At 42.4% G+C, this 24,470-nt stretch overlaps 1 protein-coding gene across 3 annotated transcripts in view; it reads right to left on the reverse strand.

Moving 5' to 3' along the window:
* Positions 1-23,328, reverse strand: part of GOLM1 (golgi membrane protein 1) — a 44,789-nt gene extending 21,461 nt beyond the window's left edge. Inside the window, exons 1-4 of one of the 3 annotated variants that reach the window (XM_060235439.1) lie at positions 22,047-23,328; positions 16,971-17,119; positions 13,582-13,761; positions 2,778-2,832 (exon numbers count right to left, since the gene is read on the reverse strand). In XM_060235439.1, the coding sequence (XP_060091422.1) occupies positions 2,778-2,832; positions 13,582-13,761; positions 16,971-17,099 (364 nt within the window). In that variant the 5' untranslated portion in view covers positions 17,100-17,119; positions 22,047-23,328. Of the gene's footprint in view, positions 1-2,777; positions 2,833-13,581; positions 13,762-16,970; positions 17,120-20,218; positions 20,267-21,804; positions 21,939-22,046 lie in introns of those variants that run through there. The other 2 variants (XM_060235440.1, XM_060235441.1) reach the window with 2 other exon arrangements.
* Positions 23,329-24,470: the final 1,142 nt, after the last annotated feature.

Here is a 24,470-nt window from a genome sequence, read left to right on the forward strand (position 1 = left end):
GTATTTCCCAGCCCAAACCTGACAACCCTCACTGGGCCTCCAGAGAGACAACAGGCGCTCCAACTTTTTTGAGCTGGTGGACACCTTTGGAATTCTGACATGGCGGGGGTGCAACCACAATGCAGCCCCCAAGCACAACACACAGAGGAAAATTCCTTGCAGGTGTTCCTGCAGTTTTAGGGAGGGGGTTAGATGGGACCCACTAGGGCAGGGGTGGCCAAACTTGCTTAACATAAGAGCCACATAGAATAAATGTCAGATGTGTGAGAGCCACCAGACATGAATGTCAGATGTCTGAGAGAAGGAAGGAAGGAAAATAGATGGTGGGAGGGATTAGGGAAAGAAAGCAACTTGAACTTTAAATGTATTCTCCAAGCCACTGCTGGCTTGGCTTGAAGAAGTGGGTTAAAGAGACAAATGCCTTCTCTGGTGGGGGCTTCAAGAGCAACACGATGTGTGTGAAAGAGCCACATGTGGCTCCTGAGCCACAGTTTGGCCACCCCTGCTCTAGAGAGATGGGTATAAGGCATCTTCATATTTTCATGTGGCCAAGACCTGGTTGCGTTTCATATTTCAAAACTGTTGTGGCACGGTCCAAGCCGAAGGGAAGAAGAGAGCATGGATGTGTGGGGATGGTGGTGGGTGGTGGGGAAGGAGAGATCAGGACCTTGAATCAAGCATGTTTTTTTGAAGGGATGTGGGTTTATTACAGGAAATATTGAATCCCACAAATCTGGCAGAAACAGCTGCCAGGATCGCTTCTGGTTTAGGAGTGGAAAGGGAGGAACTGTAGGCTTCCTTGCTTTCAAATACGATGCTTCTGACAGCAGTATCTGAGCAGAGCTCTTTCAAGCTACAGGGACCATAAGGCGAATTGTTGATAAGCTATTTTTGATCTGTTGCACTGCTGTTCTGATTTCCCAGAACACCCCTGACAAGTGTTTGTCCAGCTGCTGCTTAAAGACTGCCAATGAGGGGGTTGATTGCACTGTTGAACAACTCTTACTGTTAAAAGTTTTTCCTATGCCAGTCCTCTCCTCTGCTGCCAGCAGGAACAGCTCCCTGCCCTCCTCTAAGTGGCAGCCCTTCTAATACTTCAAAAGAGCAATCATGTCTCTCCCCTCAACTTCCTCTTCTCCAGACTGAATATCCCCAAGTCCCTTAGCCTTTCCTCATTGGGCTTGCTATCCATGGTTATTCGGAAGTAATCTACAGTGAGCACTATGGCACCTACTTTCTACACATGCACAGGATTGCAGTTTTAGTTTAAAGAAAGAAAAAGATATTGGATTTATATTCCACCCTTCACTCTGAATCTCAGAGCAGCTCACTCCTTTATCTTCCTCCCCCACAACAGACACCCAGTTTGGTAAGTGGGGCTGAGAGAGGCTCTCCCAGAAACTGCCCTTTCAAGGACAGCTCTGTGATAGCTATGGCTGACCCAAGGCCATTCCAGCAGCTGAAAGTGGAGGAGTGGGGAATCAAACCCAGTTCTCCCAGATAAGAGTCCACGCACTTAACCTCTATACCAAACTGGCCCTCCTTTCTCACATCAGACTTTCTAGCTAATACAATTCAGACTATCCTTGAAGTTTCCAAGGGTAGCCATGCTGGTCCATAGTAGAACAACTAGATTCGAGCCCAGGAACACCTTAGAGACCAACAAGATTTGGGGGAGGGGGCACAAGTTTTCCAGCATTAGAGCTCCCTCGATTAGATAAAAGGAGCTTTGACTCTCAAAACTCTTGTTTCTAAGGTGCTACTGAACTCAGATTTAGTCATATAAATCAGTGGACTCCTTTCCATCAACTTAATTTATTAACTAACATCATGTACTTCTGCTTTCCTCCCCCAAAAGGACACTGAAGTGGTTTGACACACTCTCCCGTTCTCTTTTATCCTCACAATGAACCTATGAGGCAGATTAACTCAGAGTATATTACTGGTCCAAGGTTTCCCAGCAAGCTGCCAGGGTAGAGTGGGCATATGAATCAGGACCTCCCAGATCTGATTTGGACACCCTAACCACCAGCTCCTACTAAACACACTATATTTTAATGTATTCTTTTTTCCTAATGGCAAACTAGAATGTTTATAATGTATGTTACATATTCAAAAGTAAATTAGGTGGACAGGAACACCTCTGGGAAAGGCATGTTCTCAGTTTAACCGAGACTTACAAGCAACAGAGCAATGAACAGCCTCCATTTATTGCCTTATGACACTCTCACCATCATTCTCCCATTCTGACATGTTACTATTTTGTTGATTTCCTAAGCAAATGCTATCCAGACCAAACGTTCTTTCAGTTTGTTAATTTCACTATGAGTTGTTTTTTTTTCCTAAACTAAAACCTCAGTATTCAGGTTAAATGGCATGTTGGCACTTTGCGATAAATAAGTGGGTTTTGGGTTGCAATTTGGGCACTCGGTCTTTAAAAGGTTCACCATCACTGTCCTAGAGGCTTTTTTATATCAGCGTGTAAATTTATGCTTGTAAGTTTAGAGTTGCCCAGGGTTTACTACAACATGAATGTGTTTCATCTTGTATTCTTAAGCACTTTGAACTATTTTTTTCAACATGTTTAGGATCACACATTATACATAACCTAGGTATAATTCTAGTTGGGAACTCATATTCTGAAATAACTACAGAAGCTACTGTACTTCTTTCTGCTTTGGGATGGAGATGTTTTATCAACAGACATATAACAGGATATAACAGAGAACAATGTAAACAGTAATTTGATGTAAAGATTTTTTTAAATTGAGATTTACCTTGGAAGTTCTGGATCAATTTTTCATTTACTGTGATGTTATTCATTAACACAGCCTAAAAAAGAAAAAAAGTGACTGAGAATCAATGGCATACTTCTTGCCTATTTTGCAAGTAGAAGAACAAAACAATAAATTGGCCAAGACCCTGGCAGCAACCAAGCACAAGCAGCCTGAACTGGAATTTGCACATGTCCTAGTGGACATGTACAACCATGTGCAGATGGGAGGGGAAACTGGGTTAATTCTTGACTTGATAACTAAGTGCCAATATAATGAATCTCCTCTATAAGAAATTGCATAAAGACAGATGCAGCATACGCAGAAAAACACAACTGTTCACCAGTTGCTCCTCTTATGAATAAAGAGTCCTTCAGACTAGTTCATTCTCTTTCCTTTTTGCTCTCAATATGCATCAACATCTGCATCAGCCTTTCCCTTAATTCTGACTCTATCTGCTGAAAAGAGGTAGTCAAACCTGAATATTGTAACAGAGAATTTAGCTGGCATTCTCTCCTTTACGACTAAAATGGTACAACAGCCCCTGTTCATATAGAGGGGAAGCAGAGTCATTGATTACTGCTAGTGCTCAGCAGTCTCTCACTAGCTGTACAGAGAATATTTAAATTTTCATTTTTATAGCATGTTTTCAACCCAGAGCTGTGAAGGGGGAAAAATTGAAAATGCATGAATGACAGATGATTAAATCTTAGAAATTGAGGCCTCTGCAACCCCTTAGATTTTCTAGTATATAACTTCTAAAAGCTAACAAAGCATAGTTTGGCATAGTTTGAAAGCAAACTGAAGGCTATTCTGAGATTATGGGAGAAGATGTTGACCAGGCAGAAGGCTCTAACATAATCCATTTTGAGTAATTTCCACCACTGGGAAAATTTGGGCTGGGAGACTGACTGCCTATCTGTTACTCCCAAATACCATTAGCTCTATGCCACTGCATTTGTGGAGTTCCAGAAGACCTACCACATTATATTTTACCTTGTCCTCTTTATATAGAGCTCAGAACCAAATTCTTAACAGCACTTAAATGGGCTTAAACTATTCCTCTGACTCAGAAAGGCTGCGTCTTCTTTCAGACACCAATCCACTTATTTCCTACAGAGCTTAACTCAGGGGTGTTGAACTCATTTATTTGGAGGGCTGGATCTGACATAAATGAGACCTTGTTGGGCCGAGCCATGTGTGTAATAAAATGTAATGCCAGGTAGCAGAGATATAAACTTTATAAAGGACACACACAAACACAAAGATTTTTAAAAACTTAAATAAAATATGCTTAAAAAATTAGCACCTCTTGCTCTGAACTGTTGCATCAAAATCCGGAGACAATGTCTGTGCTGTAGCAATCCTGAGTATGCTTTTCAAGTGGTGTTTACGTGTGTGTTAGTTGCAAACCAACTTTTAATTTACTGACATTACAGAAATCTCATGGTCAATGCTTTGAGCCTAAGGCCCAGGGAAAACATTAAATGGCTGGGCATTGCAAGCTTTTGTACATAAGTTGCTTCATGTGCTAGTCAGCCAATGGAGGGGAAAAAAGAGGCTTTGCTCTGTAGCTCCTGCGTAATTGAGTAAGCCTGGCAAAACAAGCTGTGATGTAGAAGGAAACAGAGAGAGTTGAGATGTGAGATGACAGTGAGTTAATCTCAGGCCTGATAGGAGCCCTCCAGGAACCTGATCCAGCCCTTGGGCCACATGTTTGACACCCTTGGTTTAACTCTTTGCTCTAGCAGCTAAGAAAATGAAGGCTAGAGCTGTATCTAAAGAAGGTAATGTTTTTACTTGACTAATATCTTTTGGTCAGATTATTTTAATATGATGTTTGTAATCATGTCACATGTTATATGCCAGATGTAGTATGTAGTACCACATTGTAAGAACCTTTGGCCACAGACAATAAACTGCCTCTACTACTACTACTCACTTCTAAAAGCAACCAAGAAAGATACTGGATACAATAGCATCTAATATCAACAAAGCAGATGCAGCAAGAGATTGAACAATAGCAAACACTATTCAGGCCTTGGATTCAGCAGGAGCTCATAGCAGCGCAGCTCCTGAACCTTTCTGAGAGTTCGACCTCCTCCTTCCCACCTTGTCCATTGAATAGTAGGTGCAGCTGCATAACAATGAGCTCCACCACCTATGTTTCTACAAAACAACCCCTGACTGTATTCCAGTTCACAGGAGTGTATTGCTATGTTTTGGAGGCTGTTTTTTTAGGTTCCTGGGACAGCCTTCTTTCTAAAAGCCTCAATAAGCTGACTGAATGGAATAGAACAGAATTCCCCTAAATGGGCCAGTGGTACTATTTTATATAACAGTAATTGAAAGGAAAGGGGGGGAAATGAGAAAAAAATGAAGTTGCTCTCACAATTGCTCAGGATGATTATAAAACAAGTCATCTCATCTTCGCTGCCCCAAAGTAGCATGCTAGTAGATCAGCACAATAATGATGGATACCAGTAATCAGGGCTGGCACATGAAGTAGGCCAATTAGGCGGCTGCCTAGGGGCGACAGAGGTCTAGGGGCACCAAGAGGCACCCCCTCTCCCGCTGCATCTGGTGCCACTAACTTCCCGACCTTGCAGAGGCTTGTAAAGCCTCCACAAGGTTGGGAAGAAAGTGGGCACGCTCAGAGCCTCCGGCTTTGAGTGCGCTCGCTCCCCACCCCACCCTGACCTCACCAAAGAGGGGGCAGGGGGCAGATTTCAGCCTGGGGCACTGGAAACCCCAGCACTGGGCCTGCCAGTAATATTCTTAGCTATTAAAAAAAAGTATCTCTAAGATCCAAGTAAAATTCAAAAGAGGTAAACTCAGGGTTTTTGTAGAAAAAGCCAGCAGGAACTCATTTGCATATTAGGCCACACCCCTTGACACCAAGCTAGCCGGAACTGCGTTCCTGTGCATTTCTGCTAAAAAAAAGTCCTGGGTAAACTGTAACTGTATTACAGAAGAGGGCAACTATTACCCCCAAAAACAACCCCAACAAACTGTCCCCTGCTTAGGGTTGCTAGGATCCATTTGATTTTAGAGCCTGATAGACCAACTGTACAAAGAAAGCTATATCTACCAGGCCCTTAGGGAAAGGAGGAGTCGAGCACATTTAAAACTATTTTAAGTTTGTAACTGCAGGTGCAATCTGGTATTTCCTTGTGAACATTACATCAGTATGAAAACAATATACAGATACACTTCATTCAGATCCAAAGAAGAAATTCCTAGGTACAATTTTGGCCAATTTAGGCCTTAGCGCTGTGATGGAACAGGTCATATTTTTACTTGCAGATGCAAAATCAGAGGTCTCACATAAGGTTGCCCTTTTTGCCTTAGTGGCAAAGAAAATTCAGTCCAAACTAGCATCAGTACAGGTCGGTAGCTTATAAGAGTAATTCCTTTCTCTTACAAAACAAGTTTTAAAATGCAATTTCTATAGTATTTTAACTCAGTTTCACTATACTGCATTTTATTATATACAACTTTTTTTAGTGTTAACCTCTTGTAACAGCCACTTGTCCTAAGCAATAAAACAAAATAAAACAGGGAGAAAGACTGACTCATCATGAGCATACAGTTTAACTTACACTAAAACTAGAACATAATATCTAAGCTATTTCTTTTTAACTAGGTGTTGTTTAGTTGCACAGTTTAGTCCGGCTCTTTGCGACCCCAAGGACCAAGTCCCGCCAGGCCCTCCTGTCTTCTACCATCCTCCAAAGTCTGCTCAAATTCATGTTAGTTATATCAGGAATGCTGTCCAGCCATCTCATCTTTTACTGTCCCCTTCTTTTTATGTCTTCTGTCCTTCCCAGCATCAGGGTCTTCTCCAGTGAATGCTCCCTTCTCATTTGGTGGCCAACGTATTTGAGCTTCAGCTTTTGCATCTGACCTTCCAGGGAACAGTCAGGGTTGATTTCCCCTAGGACTGACTGATTTGATCTTCCTGCAGTCCAAAGGACTCTCAAGAGCCTTCTCCAGCACCATAACTCGAAAGCATCTATTCTTCTGCACTTGGCCTTCCTTATGGTCCAAGTCTCACAGCCATACATTTCTACTGAGAATACCATCGCTTTGACTATATGGACTTTTGTTGGCAGGGTGATGTCTCTACTTTTTATTATACTGCCTAGGTTTGCCATAACTGTCTTCCCAAGGAACAAATGTCTTTTAATTTCATGGCTACAGTCACCATTGTCAAGCCTGGGTAGTTGCAATAATAAAGTCCTTTGTTATGTTTCAAATGAACTTCTTTATTAAACTCCAAGGTGCATACAGAACATTGTCTTTCAGAAAACTGAGATATCAGAGGTTACAAGATGCTATATAGGGCAGGGGTGGCCAACAGTAGCTCACCAGATTTTTTTGGCCTACAACTCCAATCAGCCCCAGCCATTGGCCATGCTGCCTGGGGCTGATGGGAGTTGTAGGCAAAAAAAATCTGGAGAGCTACCGTTGGCCACCCCTGCTATAGGGCATCATAAAACGTTACAAAAAACACAGCATTCAAATCTGGGGTTCAAAGGGCACAGCAGTAAATTTCCTCTACCTAGCAATAGCATTCTATCACCAACCCGTGAAACTGATAAGGCCTGTGAAGTGCCTGGAATTGCAGGGGTGTTTGGGCATTAGATATAGCAAGACAGTTTCCGTTAGGTAAACATCCTTTGCCAGATGGCAGAAGGGATGTGGGAAAGGGGGGTGTAGGGAATGGAGGAAAACCAAGACTCGTGCTTGACAATACTCGCCCTCATGTTATTTGGGGAACTGTCTGATCAGGGTTGCAGCTTCTACATCAGTTTGGGCAACCCACTCGTCATGTGATTGCCGGAAATGTTTCCAGTAAATAAGAAAGTATAGCACCTGTCTTTTTATTTTATTTTATTTATTTTATTTTAGCATCTAAGATTTCTTCCACTTCGTGGTGATTCTGATTCCCCACAGGGATTGGGTCCGGCACTGTCGATCTAGGGTGCCAATGTGTTGCACCAGGATCTTTCCAGAATAAACTGGAATGGAAGACAAGGTGAACTTGTTTGAGTTTGCTTCCCCATTGATTTTCCACATCTTGCCGGAGCTTTTGTGACCAGGTGGTAAATGCGCCCCCCAAGTGAGAGGGGGAGATCAAAGAGTCAATCACCTCTTCCTTTTCGCTGTTATGTTGAGGTAGGCAGGACAATGCAGGAAATTTTTTGTTCCCAGAATGTGTTTGAGCTTGAAATCAAATTTGGCAAAAAACCCTGCCCACCGTATTTGTTTCTCCGTCAGTTTTCTATGGCCCGTGAGGGCTTCCAGATTTTTGTGATCGGTCCAAATCTTGAATGGGACTCAGGCAACCTCCAACCAAGATCTCCAAGTCTCTAATGCAAATTTTATGGAAAACACTTCCTTGTCCCACACTGACCAATTTCTTTGTTCAGGGGAAAATTTTCCTAGAGATGTAAGCACATGCTTGGAGGGCCCCCTCTTCATCTAGCTGCATCAAAATTCCTCCTACAGTGATGTCACTGGTGTCACATTGAACCACAAAGCCTTTTAACTCATTGGGGCGAATTAATATCAGTTTGCTAGTGAATAATCTCTTTAAGTGATTGAAGGCTTCTTGTGTTTATTTGCTGGTCCATACTAGCTTTGCCCCGGGACGTTTTGCCTCTGGCCCCTTCCCTTAGTCTTTAAGAGGTCAGTGAGGAGCAGCATGATATGCCCAAACCCCTGGATAAAATTTCTGTAGAAATTTGCGAATCCGATGAAGGATTGTAGTTGTTTGCGGGTTTTGGGAGGCTCCCAGTCTAGCACTGCCTGGATTTTCGCTGGGTCCATCGCTAAACCCTTCCCCGAGACTCGGTATCCCAGGTAGTCTAGTTCCGTTTTGTGGAACTCGCATTTCAATAGTTTAGCAAACCGTTTGTGTTCGTACAGAGTTTCCAGGACCTTCTGGACTAATATGATATGGGAGGGGAGGTCTTCTGAGTAGATTATGATGTCATCCAGGTACACCACCACTCTCTGGTACAAAAACTTTCTTAGCACCTCATTGATAAAGTTCATAAACACCCCCGGTGCCCCTTGTAATCCAAATGGCATCATCAGGTATTCAAATTGTCCCATGGGAGTATTGAATGCAGTCTTCCACTCATCCCCCTCTTTAATATGGACTCTAAAGTAGGCATCTCTTAAGTCTAGTTTAGTGAATATCTTCCCTTGTGAGACTGCGCTCAGGAAGCCTTTGATGAGGGGGATGGGGTATGTGTTTGAGGCGGAAACTGCATTAATTCCACGAAAACCTGTACAAAGCTGGAGCCCCCCGTCCTTTTTATTGTGGAAAAACACTGGTGCTGCATGGGGTGCTATGGCTGGGCGTATGAATCCCCACTCTAAGTTCTTGTCTAGGAATTTTCTGAGTTTGGCTTTCTCGGCCCATCCCATGAAGTAAATTTTTGCCTTGGGCAGGTTCTGGCCTGGGATCAGCTCTATGGCACAGTCAGTGTCCCTGTGCAGGGGGAGTTCATTGGCTTCCTCCTCACTGAACACTGCCTTTAGATCTCTGTATTCCCAGGGGATCGATCCCATTTACTCGATCATAAGGCACAGCTTTTCGTTGAGAGGCAGAGGTTCAGGTCCCAACATCTCTCACCACGTGTGGTTCTTACACATGGGGTCCTTAAAGTCAATGATTTGGTCACCCCATTTAATGTTTAGTTCATGCTTGGCCAGCCATCCCACCCCTAACACTATGCTGAAGGAGGATGAGGGGGCAATTACAAAAATTGTAATTTTGGTGTCCCAGTGACCTACTATTCCCATTGGTACTCCTTGCATTTGCTGGGTGCATGGCTCTCCTTTCATTATGGTCCCATCCATTTGCTTGAATTGGATGGGGTGATGCAGGGGGCTCGTCTGGAGGCCTAATGCCTCGACCAATTTAGGGGTAATAATGTCTCTAGTGCACCCAGAGTCTAGCAGGGCTCTTGTGCGAATGAACCTTTTGAGCCCAGGGTTCATTAAAGTTGGCAGTATGAAAAATAAAGTTCCTGTTATTCTCACCCATAGTGGCGCCGTTAGCTCCAGGACCTGTGGCTTGGCACCGCTCAGTGCAGGTCGTTCCCATTTCCCGCTGGCTCATCTCCCCAGGATTCCTCTCCCGACTCGGTGATGAGTATGGGGCTTTGGGTCACAACGTTTGGGTCTTCCTCTCTGGGGCTTTGGGTCATGACGTTTCCTTTCGCTGGTTCCCTGGAGTGCCCGTCTGGTTTCTTCGTCTTCGGAGCACTGGGTTTTGGAGTCAGGGGGGCCTTGAGGTCTCTCTGGCAAGTCACAGTGAGGTGATTTGGATCCCCGCACTGTAAGAATTTCCTGGGGCTGGGGGTTTGTGATCCCACTGCCCTTACAGCTGATTTCTTTCCTTTGGGTTTTGCCCCAGACTGAGACCCATGTCCCCCCTTTCTGTTGTTGCCTCTGGAGAGCCACTCTCTTCGTGTTGGTTTCCACCTCTCCGGCCATTGCACCCAACCCACTAGTGTTGTACATTGAGCCTGTTGGAGGGCTTGATCCAGAACGCTCACATCAGACCCCTCTGGAATTGCTCAATTTTCATCTGCTCATGCTACCCTCATACTTTCGCGGTGTTGGCCTGGAAGTCAGCCATGTACTCTCTCACTGACCGTGATCCTTGCTCCATGTTTTGGAGGGTGGTCGGCGCTCGGGTCTTTTGTAGGGGGTCCTCATACTGTATCACTATGGCCCGTAGGAACGGCATCACTGTGTCTAATTCAGGGCTGCGCGTCTCGTAGAGACTCACGTACCACCTCTTGGCCGCTCCTTTCAGTTTGGAGCCCAGGTAATCCACTCTGCAGAATTCGTCTGGGAAGGTGTGGCCCCAGTATGAAGCTGTTGGCTTGAATAGTAAAGTATTCGACCTCCTCTGGATCACCGTTGAAAGTGGCCAACTCTCACCCTCTCCCGTGATCCACCGGTGGGGCCGACTGCAGCGGCGGAGGTGGCAGCGGCTGCTGGCGTGGTAGCTGTGGTAGCTGCTGGGGCGCAGGTTGCCCCCATGGCGGCGCTGGAGGGTTTAGTGCCTGGTTAATCTGCAACCTCACCTCCCGGATCACGAAGCATGCATTTCATCCCAGAGGTTCTGTGCGATCTCCATCATCTGGAACCTGATGAGTTGGAAGAAGTCCCTGGGGTCAGGGTCTTGATCTTCTTCTTCCTCATCAGGGATCGGGTCTGTGCCTTGATCTTTTCTGCCATCATCCCCACTCGCTTCCGAGGTTTCCGGATTTTCCTCCTCGGACCTTACTCTCAGAGGTGGGAGTTCCAGGATCGCCTCTCTGCATTAGGGCCTCTCGTCCATCAGTGTAGTTGACTGGCGATAGCCCCAATCGTTTGGGGTGATGAACAAACGCTGTATGTGCAGCAGTGAACCTCTCTCGACTTGTCTCATGGCATCCAGGACATGCCACAGGGGAGACCTGGGGACTGCTTTGGAATTTGGATCCCCTCCTGCTCGAGTGCTTGGTTCTGCGGGGGCTTCTCTGTTATTCTCCAGGGAAGTCTTCTCAAAATGTCACGCCCAGGTAGTTGCAATAACAAAGTCCTTTGTTATGTTTCAAATGAACAAACATAACAAAGTCCTTTGTTATGTTTCAAATGAACAAACATAACAAAGTCCTTTGTTATGTTTCAAATGAACTTCTTTATTAAACTCCAAGGTGCATACAGAACATTGTCTTTGAGAAGACTAAGATATCAGAGGTTACAGGATGCTGTATAGGGTATCATAAAACGTTACAAAAACACAGCATTCAAATCTGGGGTTCAAAGGGCACAGCAGTAAATTTCCTCTACCTAGCAGTAGCATTCTATCACCAACCTGTGAAACTGATAAGTGCCTGGAATTGCAGGGGAGTTTGGGCATTAGACATAGCAAGACAGTTTCCGTTAGGTAAACATCCTTTGCCAGATGGCAGAAGGGACGTGGGAAAGGGGGGGTGTAGGGAATGGAGGAAAACTAAGACTCCTGCTTGACATTACTTCATCCATCTTAAAGGGAAAATAGCTGGGCTTGACAACCATCTGCAGTGATCTTGGATCCCTGCTCACTACTTCCATGCCTTCCCCTTCTATTTGCCAAGGAGTGATGGGGCCAGATGTCATGATCTTAGTTTTTTAAATGTTGAGTTTCAAGCCTACTTTTGCACTCTCCTCTTTCAACCTCAACAAGAGGTTCTTTAGGTCCTCTTCACTTTCTGCTATTAGAGCAGTGTCGTCTGCGTATCTGAGGTTGTTGATGTTTTTCCCAGCGATCTTAATTCTGGCTTGTGATTTATCCAGGCCAGCATTCCACATGATGTACTCTGCATATAAATTAAATAAGCAGGGTGATAATATACATCCTGGTTGAACTCCTTTTCCTATTCTAAACCAATCAGCTGTTCCTGTTCTGACAGTCGCTTCTTGACCCCTATACAGGTTCCTCGGGAGTTATGTGAAGTGGTCTGGTACTGCCATCTCTTTAAGGACTTGCCACAGTTTGTTGTGATCCACACAATCAAAGGCTTTAGTGTAGTCAATGAAGCAGAAATAGACAAGTTTTTCTGGTACTCCCGTGCTTTCTCCATAATCCAGCGAATGTTAGCAATCTGATCTCTAGTTCCTCTGCGTCTCCAAAACCCAGCTTGTACTTCTGGTAGTTCCTGATCCACATACTGCTGAAGCCTAGCTTGAAGGATCTTTAACATGACCTTGTTGGCGTGTGAACTGAGTGCAATAGTGCGATAGTTTGAACATTCCTTGGCCTTATCCTTCTTTGGGATTGGAATATAAACTGACCTTTTCCAATCCTGGGGCTACCGTTGTGTTTTCCAAATTTGCTGACGTAATGAGTGCATCACTTAAACAGCATCATCTTTTAGGACTTTGAATAGCTCAACTGGGATACAGTGCCACAGAGTGGTAAGCTACAGTACTGCGGTCCAAGTTCTGCTCACAATCTGAGTTTGATCCCGGTGGAAGTTGGATTCAGGTAGCCGGCTCAAAGTTGACTCAGTCTTCCATCTTTTCAAAAATTTTCCATTCTTGGTAAAATGAGCACCCAGCTTGCTGGGGGTAAAGTGCAAATGACTGGGGAAGGCAATGGCAAATCACCCCATAAAAAGTCTGCCATGAAAACGTTGTGAAAACAATGTCACCCCAAAACTGGAAACAACTGGTGCTTGCACAGGGGACTATCTTTACCAAGAAGTTCTCAAATATATTTCCATCACAAGAATTTTCAAATGTTTGTTTGGGTATTATTTTTTAAAACTAATCCTGATGAGCATTCCAACTAAACTGAATATTTAGAGAACTACACAGTATACAATTTTGGCAGCACTTAAACAAGTTTTAGGTAAACAACAACTCTTCATCACCAGCAAACATGATTGTTTTGTGTTTCTCGCCATAAAGATGAGTGGATCATGCTTCTATAGCATTTTCACAGTACACTATTGTCCTTCTTCCCTATATGTTCCTTGTCAAGAAGCTATATAAGTGTAACCCCTACGGGTTTTTTTGAGGCATCCTCTTTTTTGAGGCATCTAATGCATCAAGGCTGTCCTTCCACGGAAGACTCCTTCTCTAAAACTGGGATGGGGAGGGAGAGTGTGCCAGAAATAAACCTGCTGTTACACTTGCATGGAGCTGACCTTCAGTCAGGAAACACCCAGCAACAACACAACAAGGGATGTTAAACATCCAACAACTGTACAATTACGCCTAGAGCAAAACTAGAGAATAGAGCTCCCACCTTCTCATCCCTGTGTATTTTATTAGCATTCTCCATCTGGAAGTTATGAAGGCTCTGGATTTTGTCAATCTGCTCCCTCTGTTTCTGTAGCTCTCCTTGGAATTCATTCTTTTTTAGTTCAACAGCACCTCTTTCTGCTGCTGCCCTGCGGACTCTGCCTTCTAGTTCTATTATACGATTCTGTGAGGCAGCAGACACATAAAAAAGAAGAAAATATTATTATAAAGTATATTCTTCAGAAATATGTGCAATCAGAATTTATTTTCCTTTTTTATATTTGCAAAATGTAAACTAGACATACTATGACTGCCAGCCAGCAACTGGCATCAGTAGAAGACTGGGAAGAAGGGACGGGGAGTGGGAGGTGGTAATTTCCATTACTAGGGAAAACAGCAGTGATGACATGCTTTTCTTGGAACCCATAGTTTCTTGCAATTCCTAGAGAGGCATGGCATCACTTTAGTCTCTTAATGCTATTGCCCAATTGTGATTTTTTTAATGGAAAAATAAATCAAAATGTTAACATCTCATAAACATCAAAGAACATATCCAACACTCTACACATCTATAACCAATTATATAGATTTCCTGTAACATACAGTTAATAAAAAGTACCCATAAAGATTAATGTTGAATTAAGCACTTTCCTCTTTGTAAATAAGTAAGTTTTATGTTAACATAAATTTATTTGAATTTTCCTGTTCAATCATTGATATTTGAGTTTAAGACAATCCTGGCTGCTGAAATTGAATAAAAAAACTACCTGAAACCTCTCAGAAAATCTTGCTACATAGTTGAATGGAAAAAATGTCTGTCCTGAAAAGAATCTCAGATTCACAGTTCAGATCCAGTTTCTCACAATCCGCCCCCCCCCCCCCCCGCAAACTTGGTAGCATAATGACAATGCCACCACATATGGTAAAATCAGCCAGTGGAAAACTGCAGTATCAATAGTGCTCAGTGCAACTGCTATACATTATAGCTCATTTCTTTTGGAGTCATATAAAGCTGTTAGATCATTTTAAATGGATTTTCTTTAAGCAAAAGGGAGATGATGAAAGAAGATCCCTGAGAAAAGCACATCCATAAGCAAAGTATCAATACTATTATTCCATTTAGCTTTGTCTGAAAGTGATTAAAAAAAAAAGTTCACACTGGATACTAGAATGTTAGAAGGCAATGGGAACTGGGCATAGGAGATTTCTTGCCCCCAGCAGAAAAAAGGCAAACCTAGGGTTGCCAGCCCCCCCACCCAAGTCTGGGCAGAGGAACCCCACTTTTAAAGGCCCTTCCCACCCACAAATGCTCTAAAACACAGCACAATGACATCACCCAGAAGTGACGTCATCATGACATCACACAACAACATTCTAGTTTTTGGGCAAAACTTCATGGTAAATTTGGACAATGAACTCCCAGAAAAGGACCTTTAAGCCCCCTGCCAGATGGGTAGGACCTGGCAACCCTAGGGAAGCCTAAAATATACATGTACAAACACAGACAACCTGATCTGCCAGTCATCTATGATCCCTCCCCAATAATGGTTGAACCAATAAGACATCACAGAAAAGCAGAAAATCGTTGGGAGTAATGATAGCCAATGTACAGCAGATGCAGGGGAACAGGATAGTCATTTGAACTGGGAATGAACATCATACAGGTCTGAGGGTCAAAAAAAGAGGCAGAGGAACTGGGTAATAAATTTCACATTTTTAAAATTTAAAGTATTTAGTTCAAGCAATCAGCCTTTATTGGCATATAACAATTAAGATGAATAAATCCAATATCACCAAGATACAGAAGGAATAAAAATAAGAATGTATTACAGAACAATTAAATAATATCCTCAAGTATTTCTGAAGCTTCTACGGGTGCAGCTTTATGGCAAGTTGTAAGAACTTCGCCATTTTCTCAGTTGTATCAGAGGAAGAATCATTCAAAAGGCAATGAACCCGGCAGGAATCAGAGAAGCCAGTAATAATAGCTAAAATAGAGCTTAAATATTTAAAGCGAATATCTGCACAGAAAGATCAATAGCAGAAAACATGTGGGATTGTTTCAATGCAACTGGGTTACAAGGGCAATGTCTTGTTGAATATACTATCTTTTAAAATTTGCCATTTAAAATTGCAGATGGCATGGTGTTAAATCCAGTTAAAGAAAAAGCTCTGCGTTGCTGCAGAACTTGCAGAGAATACTGATATAGTGCCACATGACCTACTGCCAGTGAGATCTCCAAACTCAAAGGGGAGCAGGTTTTATCAGCCATACTATATAGATTTTAGAGTTCAATATCCAGAATTCTATGTTTGATAATTTGATATGCACCCGTTAACAGGATCACAGACAATGAGTCCAGAGTCCAGCAGTGATTTCCCCCTCCATACAAGTTAGCCAGCTTGACATTTCAGACATTTCAGAGCATTTGATGGATGAGGCTCAAAGAATCAGGGTTATAGTGCAGACGCAGCCAGACACAGTATTTAACAGTAATAAGCCACGCTCTTGTTTCAACAAAACTTAATTCAGCTTCTAGGCATAGGGCAACATATGGTTATACAATAAGGCATTTTTTGTAGAAATTTGGACTGAGCACATTCCAAAGAATGATTAAGTGCATTAATCCATATTGGTATGCTATACAGTGGGTTCATTTTGGCATTAAAAACTTCTAATGCAGCTGATACAAACTGGTTACCTCTATTTAAAAAAAAAAACCAAATTATAGCCATAGCACTAATGTTGGCCATATTTACTGCAAACTTGCATTGAATGGTCCACGACACATTCTATTGAAAATATAGGTCTAAGTATTTGAAATGTTGACCTGTTCTAGTCATCTATTATCCACTTAAATAATTTCCATGATTCTGAAAAGAAAATATTTTTTTTTATTTTTCACAGTTCAGTTGTAACTTATTGGTTGTAAATAACACAAGGCAACAATTCAGCAAGCGTTTCAAGCCCACTCTGGAGCACAATATTAATTCTGTGTCATCAGCATATAGTAACAGGAGCAAATGTATAAAACCAAGTTTAGGGGAAATATTTCATTAAAACGTCATCTTCTGGTGTACGAAAATTAGAGACATACTCAAAGGGAATATGACATTTGTATTTGTCAGTCAGACAACAGTGGAAGGATAAAGCTACAGTTTCCTGTACGGACAGGATATTACATTTAGCTACTGCAATTACAGTCTCTTTCTCAGGAACCTTCTTTCTCTTTCCCTATTCTTCTCTCCCTCTCATGGCCAACATCCAGATGTCTTTTTGAGCTCAAGAACCCTAAAGTGCTTTTTAAACTTGAAGCATTAATGGTGATTGTGAAACGAGGAAAAACAACTATGCCAGTTCAATCAATGTGGAAACAAAAAGAAAAGCAATACCTGCAAATCAATGCTGCGACAACTTGCAATCCAATAATTGAAGCCCAAAACAATAATGCAAGCCACTAATGCTGCTACTAGAAGAGGTGGAGACTTCATTGTCCGACGGCCGTTTCCCAGTCCAATCATCTCAAAGAAGCTTTAGATCTCTGTTGGGGGAAAAGATATAATTTTTTGTTTTATTGTAGCAATATCTGAGATTTAACTTGATTGGAGTTATCTCCCAAATCTTAATAAACCCTGTTCTCAAAATATAAATATGTCTTTAATGTAGCTGACTTTGCAACAGCAAATAGAAAATAGAACTAAACTATCATATATAAACAGAACAAATTTTCTTTAAAAGTTGTCTATATTTATCATTATTCTATGCAACTTCCCCTATGCAACTAATCCACACATATCAATGGATTATTTTCAAACTAACTCTGAGTTACCAGGTCTGACTCAGAAAATATCTGGGGATTTTGGGAATGGAGTCAGGAGACTTTAGGTGGAGCCAGAAGCAAGATTGTGACAAGCATGACTGAACTCCAACGGAAAATCTTGGCATCACATTAAAGGAACTATGCTCCTTTTAAATGTCTTCCCTTTGTTGGAAATAATGGAGCATGGGGGCACCTTCTTTTGGGGCTCATAAAATTAGACCCCCTGTCTAATCTTTTTGAAACTTGGGGGTGGGGGGGTTGAGGAGAGGCACCAGATGCTATGTTGAAAATCTGGTGCCTCTAACTCAAAAAACAGCCCACCCAGAGCCCCAGATAAAATCTCCATTATATTCTATGAGGACTAGTCTCCATAGGGGATAATGGAGTGCCCAGTGGACATTCAAACCCTCCCCCCACTTTCTGATAACTCTGAAGTGGGGGGAGGGCCTCCAAACTAGGGGATCCCCTGCCCCCAACCGGGGATTGTGAATTTGATAACAGAAAGAAATATCCTAGTAATCAAATACCATGGTGTATCTGCTTTCAGGATGCATATGTTCATCTTCTACTCTAATTTTTCAAAACATTCTTAGCCCACATTGCACTAATTTGCATATATGCTATATATCCATATCTACATTTTGTGTATTTGATTAAATATGGTCCATAAAAGCTCATGCCACCAGTTTGTTTTCCATGTGCTGGTTTATCATTTCAATGAAGAGTAATTAATGCTGAATTTAAATTCAGCTATATTAAAGAATTTAATATAATGCCCCACTGATTTTCCTGAGATAATGTTACACTTGTCAGAAAAAAGGTGGGACTCCAAATCCATGAATTAACTTACACTGTAGGTTCATGGAGCTATTAAACAGTACAATGATAAACATGTAATAGCTGGAGATAATTAGCACCCCCTGAGCTGCTTGGCCAGGAGAAGGCTCATTCTCCCAGGCTGAGAATGATGACTATCACTCTTCAGTATATGTTTGATGCAGTCTCTAAATGCAACTTTAGAATTATTTACTATGCATCTGATCCAGCAACGTGTGATCAGAAATGTAAATACTTGTGTAGTTCTTCTTGTACAAGCAAGCAGCCCAGTATACTGTAACACCTATCAGTCTCAATGATTACATGGACAACAGCATGTGTAAGTGAATATGCAAGTCAAGATAACAATAAACTGAACATAACAAGCCGCGGGTTTTTTTAGCAAGTTAATGCTTGTAGAAAGGTTCTAATGCACACAGAAATCTTTTATTAAATCTCAATATCAGACATGTTAAAGCCATCAATGCAATCTCTGGAGTGCTAAAGCACAGATAGGCCAAAAGAATGTGGAGGAACAGGGCTCTATGAGCCCACAGTGTTTTAAAAATTCATCAAGAAGCAACTCATGGGGCAGGGGGAATCCTCAGAAATAGAAAATCCATCAGTTCAGCAAATTCTCAGCCAAATTCACAACTAAGTGAGGGTTCCATAGGCAAAGATCTTTCCCCTCCTGGTACAAAGACACACAATACTATGCTAGAGAAAAGTCAAGGGATTCATAAAGTTGCATTTACTTATTATTTAGTCAAGTTTCCATCTTTAAAACATAAGCAGAAAGTTAATGAGTAACATATACAGCCTTCATAGCCATAACTGGTTCTCTAAGGAGCCTAAGAAAGAAAAAAGCATATTGAAATAGGTAAAACCTATCACATTACTATTTTAAAAATCTGTTTTTTAAATATATTTTCAGGCATGGACAGCTGTTTTAAAAGAGATGTCTTATTGTGCCTCCCCTCTTTTATCAGCAAATAAGATAATTTAACGCAAACCAATTAGGTGGATAGGTTTGAACAGCTACAGACAATGAGCTGGATCCAAGACTTCCTCATCAAAAAATAGCAGAAGAAGTGAAGTCTCCTCAATTAGCAGAAGTTAGAGTGTTCCATCTAAGCTGAGATAGTGTGAACTAGCTCACAGTTGTTTAGCCTCCAGTTCACACATTTTGTCTTAGCTCAGGAAAAATGGCCCCAGAGCAAACTAATTTATGCAGTAGCTCACAAAGCAGATTTTTTGCTTACAAGACTCCACAGCTTAGAGGGGCTGTAAGATACAACCCATTAATAACATAATTTGTACACAGCCAGTATTCCTGGCATCCTCGCCCTCTTTCAATGAATTACACACTCATCTAGCTTGTCTCCAGCTTCTGCTTTCCCTTCAAAAGGCTCAAGATGCCCACTCAACTCCCATAATTATTGCCCAGGAACTCAAGCTCTTATTATGACTCCCAAGCAGATTTACTGCTACTTCTTTTCTCCAAACTTAGCAGACATTTCCCATTACTAGAGAAAACACTTCCCTGTTTTACTTAGGAACTGGATTCCATTTGTAACTCAATACTCAAACTAACGTTCCCTTTGCCTGTCACGTTTAGGTTGTTTCGACACACAAACATAAAGAATCCAACATCCATCTATGTGCAACACAGAGCCAAACAAAAACCATTATCCTACCTTTGTATAATTCATTAATTTGAAATTCCAGTGGCCTAGCAATGCTAGCTTATTGCAGAAAAACAACAAAAAAGAGTTCTTAGTGACTAACGAATTTATTGTAGTATAAGATTCAGGACTTTTAAGACTTTCCCCCCCAAATACCATCAAAATGATTTTTGAACAAACAAGAAGTCCCCATTTTTCAATCAAAAAATGCACCCTAAAATACACTATATTCTAGGTTTACATATCTTGTCATATTATCAAAAAACAAAAGTAACAATATGCTTGAAATCTAATTAGAGTGATTTTAAAACATTTTCACCTGCTATACATTCTATGAAGTTCCTGTCACACCTCTGGAATGCAAGATCTATTTATGTACAGAGGAAAGAGGAACTGAAGGTTAAGTGGCTTGGGACTGCTGACAAATACTGAACATATAAATCAGAAACATTAAATTACTGGGACAATGTTTTATTGGTATAGAAATATATTAAACAGAAGTTCCTGAATATGTAAACCTTAGATGACAATTAACACTTCTAACTACCTGAAAATGTATTGATTTGACATTGTCTAATTTCCAGAAGGAAAGCTTAGGAAAAAGCTGTGGATTGCAGACTACAAAATAAGAACTGTGATGCATTTTGGGAAATGAGTTCCTCTGCCAACTAGACTAACCAATGTGATCAAGTACTTTATTTGCTACTATAAACACACACTGTAGTGATAAAGGAAAGACTACACTGGCATCTTGTACTGTTAAGAGCCAAACACCTTCACCACTCACAAAAGAAACACTGGAAACCCCAAAGAGAATAATACAGAAACTGATCAAGTTAAATTAGTTCACCTGAACTTACACAAGGACACATTATATAAATTTTCAGCAGGAAAAAAGCATAAGATTTAAGAGCTTTTTTAAAATGTTCATTTCCAATTAACCGAGTTATATTTTCCTGTTTATAGTGCTGTTGTAAAACCAGTAAAGACACTGGAGGAGTTTTTGTTTGTTAGTTTGTTTTCTTTTGTTAACATTAGATATCTAGAAATCACTAGATATCACAGAGAAGTCAGTTCAAACAAGTAATTCAAATGTACTACACAGATATTTGATGGAATGCACATTTTAACTACTAGTCCATAAAACATTTGCTTTACCCATACAGTAGTACACAGGCATATTAACCTGAATAGAAGTCACAAACTCTGGAAAGCTGAATAACCAGATTATTAATAAAGCAATTCCTTATAATTACAGACAAGAAAGAAAGGTTTCCGTTTCATATCAATGCCCTCCCTTCTATTAAAACTTATTGCTCAGAGTTACGGATTTAGCACAACAATTAAAATTTATTTCAGTGAACTACATAAACCACTGGCTTGCTGGGAAACCGGGCTACCGATATTAACAAATGTCAAATGTAACATGCATTTTTCAGTCACTATGCATAAGGCCATACCGCATGATACATCTCAGGGTTGATTTCCCCATGTCTTTTACTTGAAAGTCTAGTGTGCCAATACCAACACTGGCACATTTCACAGCAACCATTACCGAGCAAGTTCAGTTTTCCGAACACTATGATACATTATGAAGGGCAAATTCCAACCTCAGGCAACTTTTTAATTATCTTCTGGGGCTGACAGGTCAAACTTTCCTTAAAGATCATCAATCCAGAAGCCAGATTAAAAACCATAACTCAACTGGGTGAGCCACTGTCTATATTAGATGCGTTGCTGATTTTAACCTTGGAAAAGACCAACCGACACTTCCCCTCCTTGCCAGCCCATTTAATCACTTCAGCATAAATCAGGTCAGAGGCAGCAAAAAGAAAGCGGGAAATGAGCCACTAGGCGTGACATTAACAGAAAGCCCCGTGGTACACGACAGCTTCCAGCTCTCACTCTGCTCCCTGCTGATTCTGAGCGAAGGGAATCCCCTTTTCCCCGCGTTTCCTCCACAGACGTTCTCCCTTCTTCCCCCTGGAGGGAACAGCAATCCCTCCATAGCCCAAGAGGGAAAGAGAGGAGGGGCTGCTGGGAGGGATGCCAATGGGGGGAGGCTTCATAAGACAAGCTGATGACTGGCCAGAAAGGCTGCGCGGCAGAAGGAGGGAGAGTCCAAAGAGAAGGAGCAAAGCACTCACCTTCGCTGCCCCCCGCGGCCCCTGTCCCTCGGCCGCAAGGCCAGCGCTTCTTCACGAAGAGAGGTCAGCAGGCAGCCACGCAGAGAAAGGTGGCCGCCCGCCTTCAGCAGCAGGGAGAGTTTGGCAGAGAAGAAAGGAGCTGCGGTTCCTGGAAAGCCGGACGCGAGGAAAAGGAAGAAGGAGCTGCCGCTTGAAGTGCCGCCGGTGCCGCAGGAGGCACTGCGGGCAGAGCAGGAAGTGCAGGCAAGAGGCGGAGAAAGCCCCGGCAGGAGCCGCCAAGGGGCTGCCAGGCAGGCTGGACGAGTTCCCCCTCTCGCCTCACTGAGGCGGCCGAGCACCTTGGGGAGGGTCCGGGGCCGCCTGTCACTCAGCGGCCAGCTCTGTTCGTAGCGTGCCAACGAGCATCAAGGCTTCCCCCAGCACGCCGCACCTGCTCCTCCTCTCTTATCTCGGAGACGCTGAGAGCGCGCGCTGGCCAGAGCTCCGCGAAGAAAGGGCCGCCAGCCACACTCTTGGGAGGCGGGCGGGTAGAAGAGGCTAAGTGCGCCCCCTTCACGTGGTGGGGGTACCTTGTCTACCCTTTCGAGGGCGATGCGCAGAATCCAAGCGCGACAAAACCAAAAAGCAAGGCTTGCAGCTTCTTTTAAAACCTCGCGTTTACGGAGGCGGGAGTTTTTGCGGGTTTAATTCACGGAAGTATTTTGTACCTCGCGAAACTTATGATTCCAGAAATCTGTTAATCCTTGAGGTGTCGAAGGGAGCCTTTTTGTGTGTGGGCAGAATGTACAACTTCACATATGCAACAATGCCCTCTGAATTGTTCGTGGCTAAGCAGAAGAGATCAGGGATAGATCAAACCATCAATCTGTGACAGCAGCTATGAAAAGAAAAAAATGCATGCAGAGGAGTCTAAAATAAAATGTTTAGTTATATCATATATTTCTGTGGTGTAACTGCACTGGGAATAGGATGAACAGTTCTGATCACTGCTTCTCAAAAAAGAAGTCACAAGGTCTGAAAAGGGCCTCACAATGATGCAATGATGAACACTGAACCTATGAGAAAATATGGTGTTTGGTTGGGACTTTTTGTTTATCAAAAGTGGTAATGGAGAGCGGGTATGCTGATAGACAGTTACAGAATTACTAAGGTGATGAGATAGTGGGGGGGGGGGGGGACTTCCCCCAGAGAAGACTCCTAACACAAGGAGAGTCGCCCAATACAAATTAATGAGTAATGGATCAGAATGGAGAAAGTACTTCTGTATACAACGAATTATTAACACAAATCTTTGTTGCCAAGTTTGTGGTGATGGGATGCTTTAAAATAATATTGGACAGAGCCATGGAAAACAAGTCTGCTTATAATGGCTAAATGCAAACACCAGAGTATGCCTCCAAATAATGGTTGCTCCAGGAACAAACTGCAAGGGAGTGATGCAGTTGCCTTCATGCACCATTTATATTCTTCCTCTGGGTTTTTTCCACACTACATATTTTCCCCAGGATTGATGCTGTTGGGAAACAGTATCCTGCCCGCCCACCCCCCACCCCCAGTTCCTCACAGCATCTTGGTATGCTTTTTCCTGGCTTTTCCATTATCTTTCCCAGACATTTCTCTAATCATTAGTCTGCTCCAACAAGACTTTGTATCCATGCTTTGAAAAGTCTTTGATTACTCATGGGCAATGAAATGTCATGTGATGCAGAAAACCATATGCTGAGTTGTGCTATGCATTGCAGTGGAAATGTGGAGATGATTGCATCCATGCAATAAGGTTAACATGAAGATAGTCCTTAGTCCCACCAAAATTTGTGGAAATTTACTTCTGCGTGACCATGCCTATTGCTCAAAACAGTGGAAGAAGGAAGAAACAAAGTGCTAAGTAACAGAGGGAAACCAAAAGCAACAGCAGGAAAGGGACAATATGGAGTTCTGTGAGATTTGAGCTCACTGATAGGAAGTAAAGAAATCAGACAGGACAAGAATGCTACCAGAGTGTGGATAGAGTGGTAATACAGACAGCAGTGAAGACAGGATGGAGCAGAATGATCACTATCTTATCTAGAGCAGGGATGAATAACTAGTTGCTTGCAGGTCAGATAAGGCCACTTGAAATCATGTTATCTGGCCCCTGGCAGCCTCTTCTGCTCATCCAACCACTATCTGAAAGTTATAAATGCCCTAAGAATATAAAACAGGGCTGGCTAAACTGTGGCTCTTTCACACATATTGTGTGGCTTTTGGCCAGCTTTGTCTCTTTAAAAGACTTCTCCAAGCCAAACCAGCTGGTGGCTTAGAAAGTTAAAGTTGCTTTCTTCCCACCTCACCCTCCTCATCTATTTGCCTTCCTTCTGTCTTGTGGCTCTCAAACACCTGATGTTCATGTCTTGCAGCTCTCAAACATCTGACATTTATTCTGTG

The sequence above is a fragment of the Heteronotia binoei genome, chromosome 4, assembly GCF_032191835.1.
Source record: "Heteronotia binoei isolate CCM8104 ecotype False Entrance Well chromosome 4, APGP_CSIRO_Hbin_v1, whole genome shotgun sequence".
Classification (NCBI taxonomy): domain Eukaryota; kingdom Metazoa; phylum Chordata; class Lepidosauria; order Squamata; family Gekkonidae; genus Heteronotia; species Heteronotia binoei.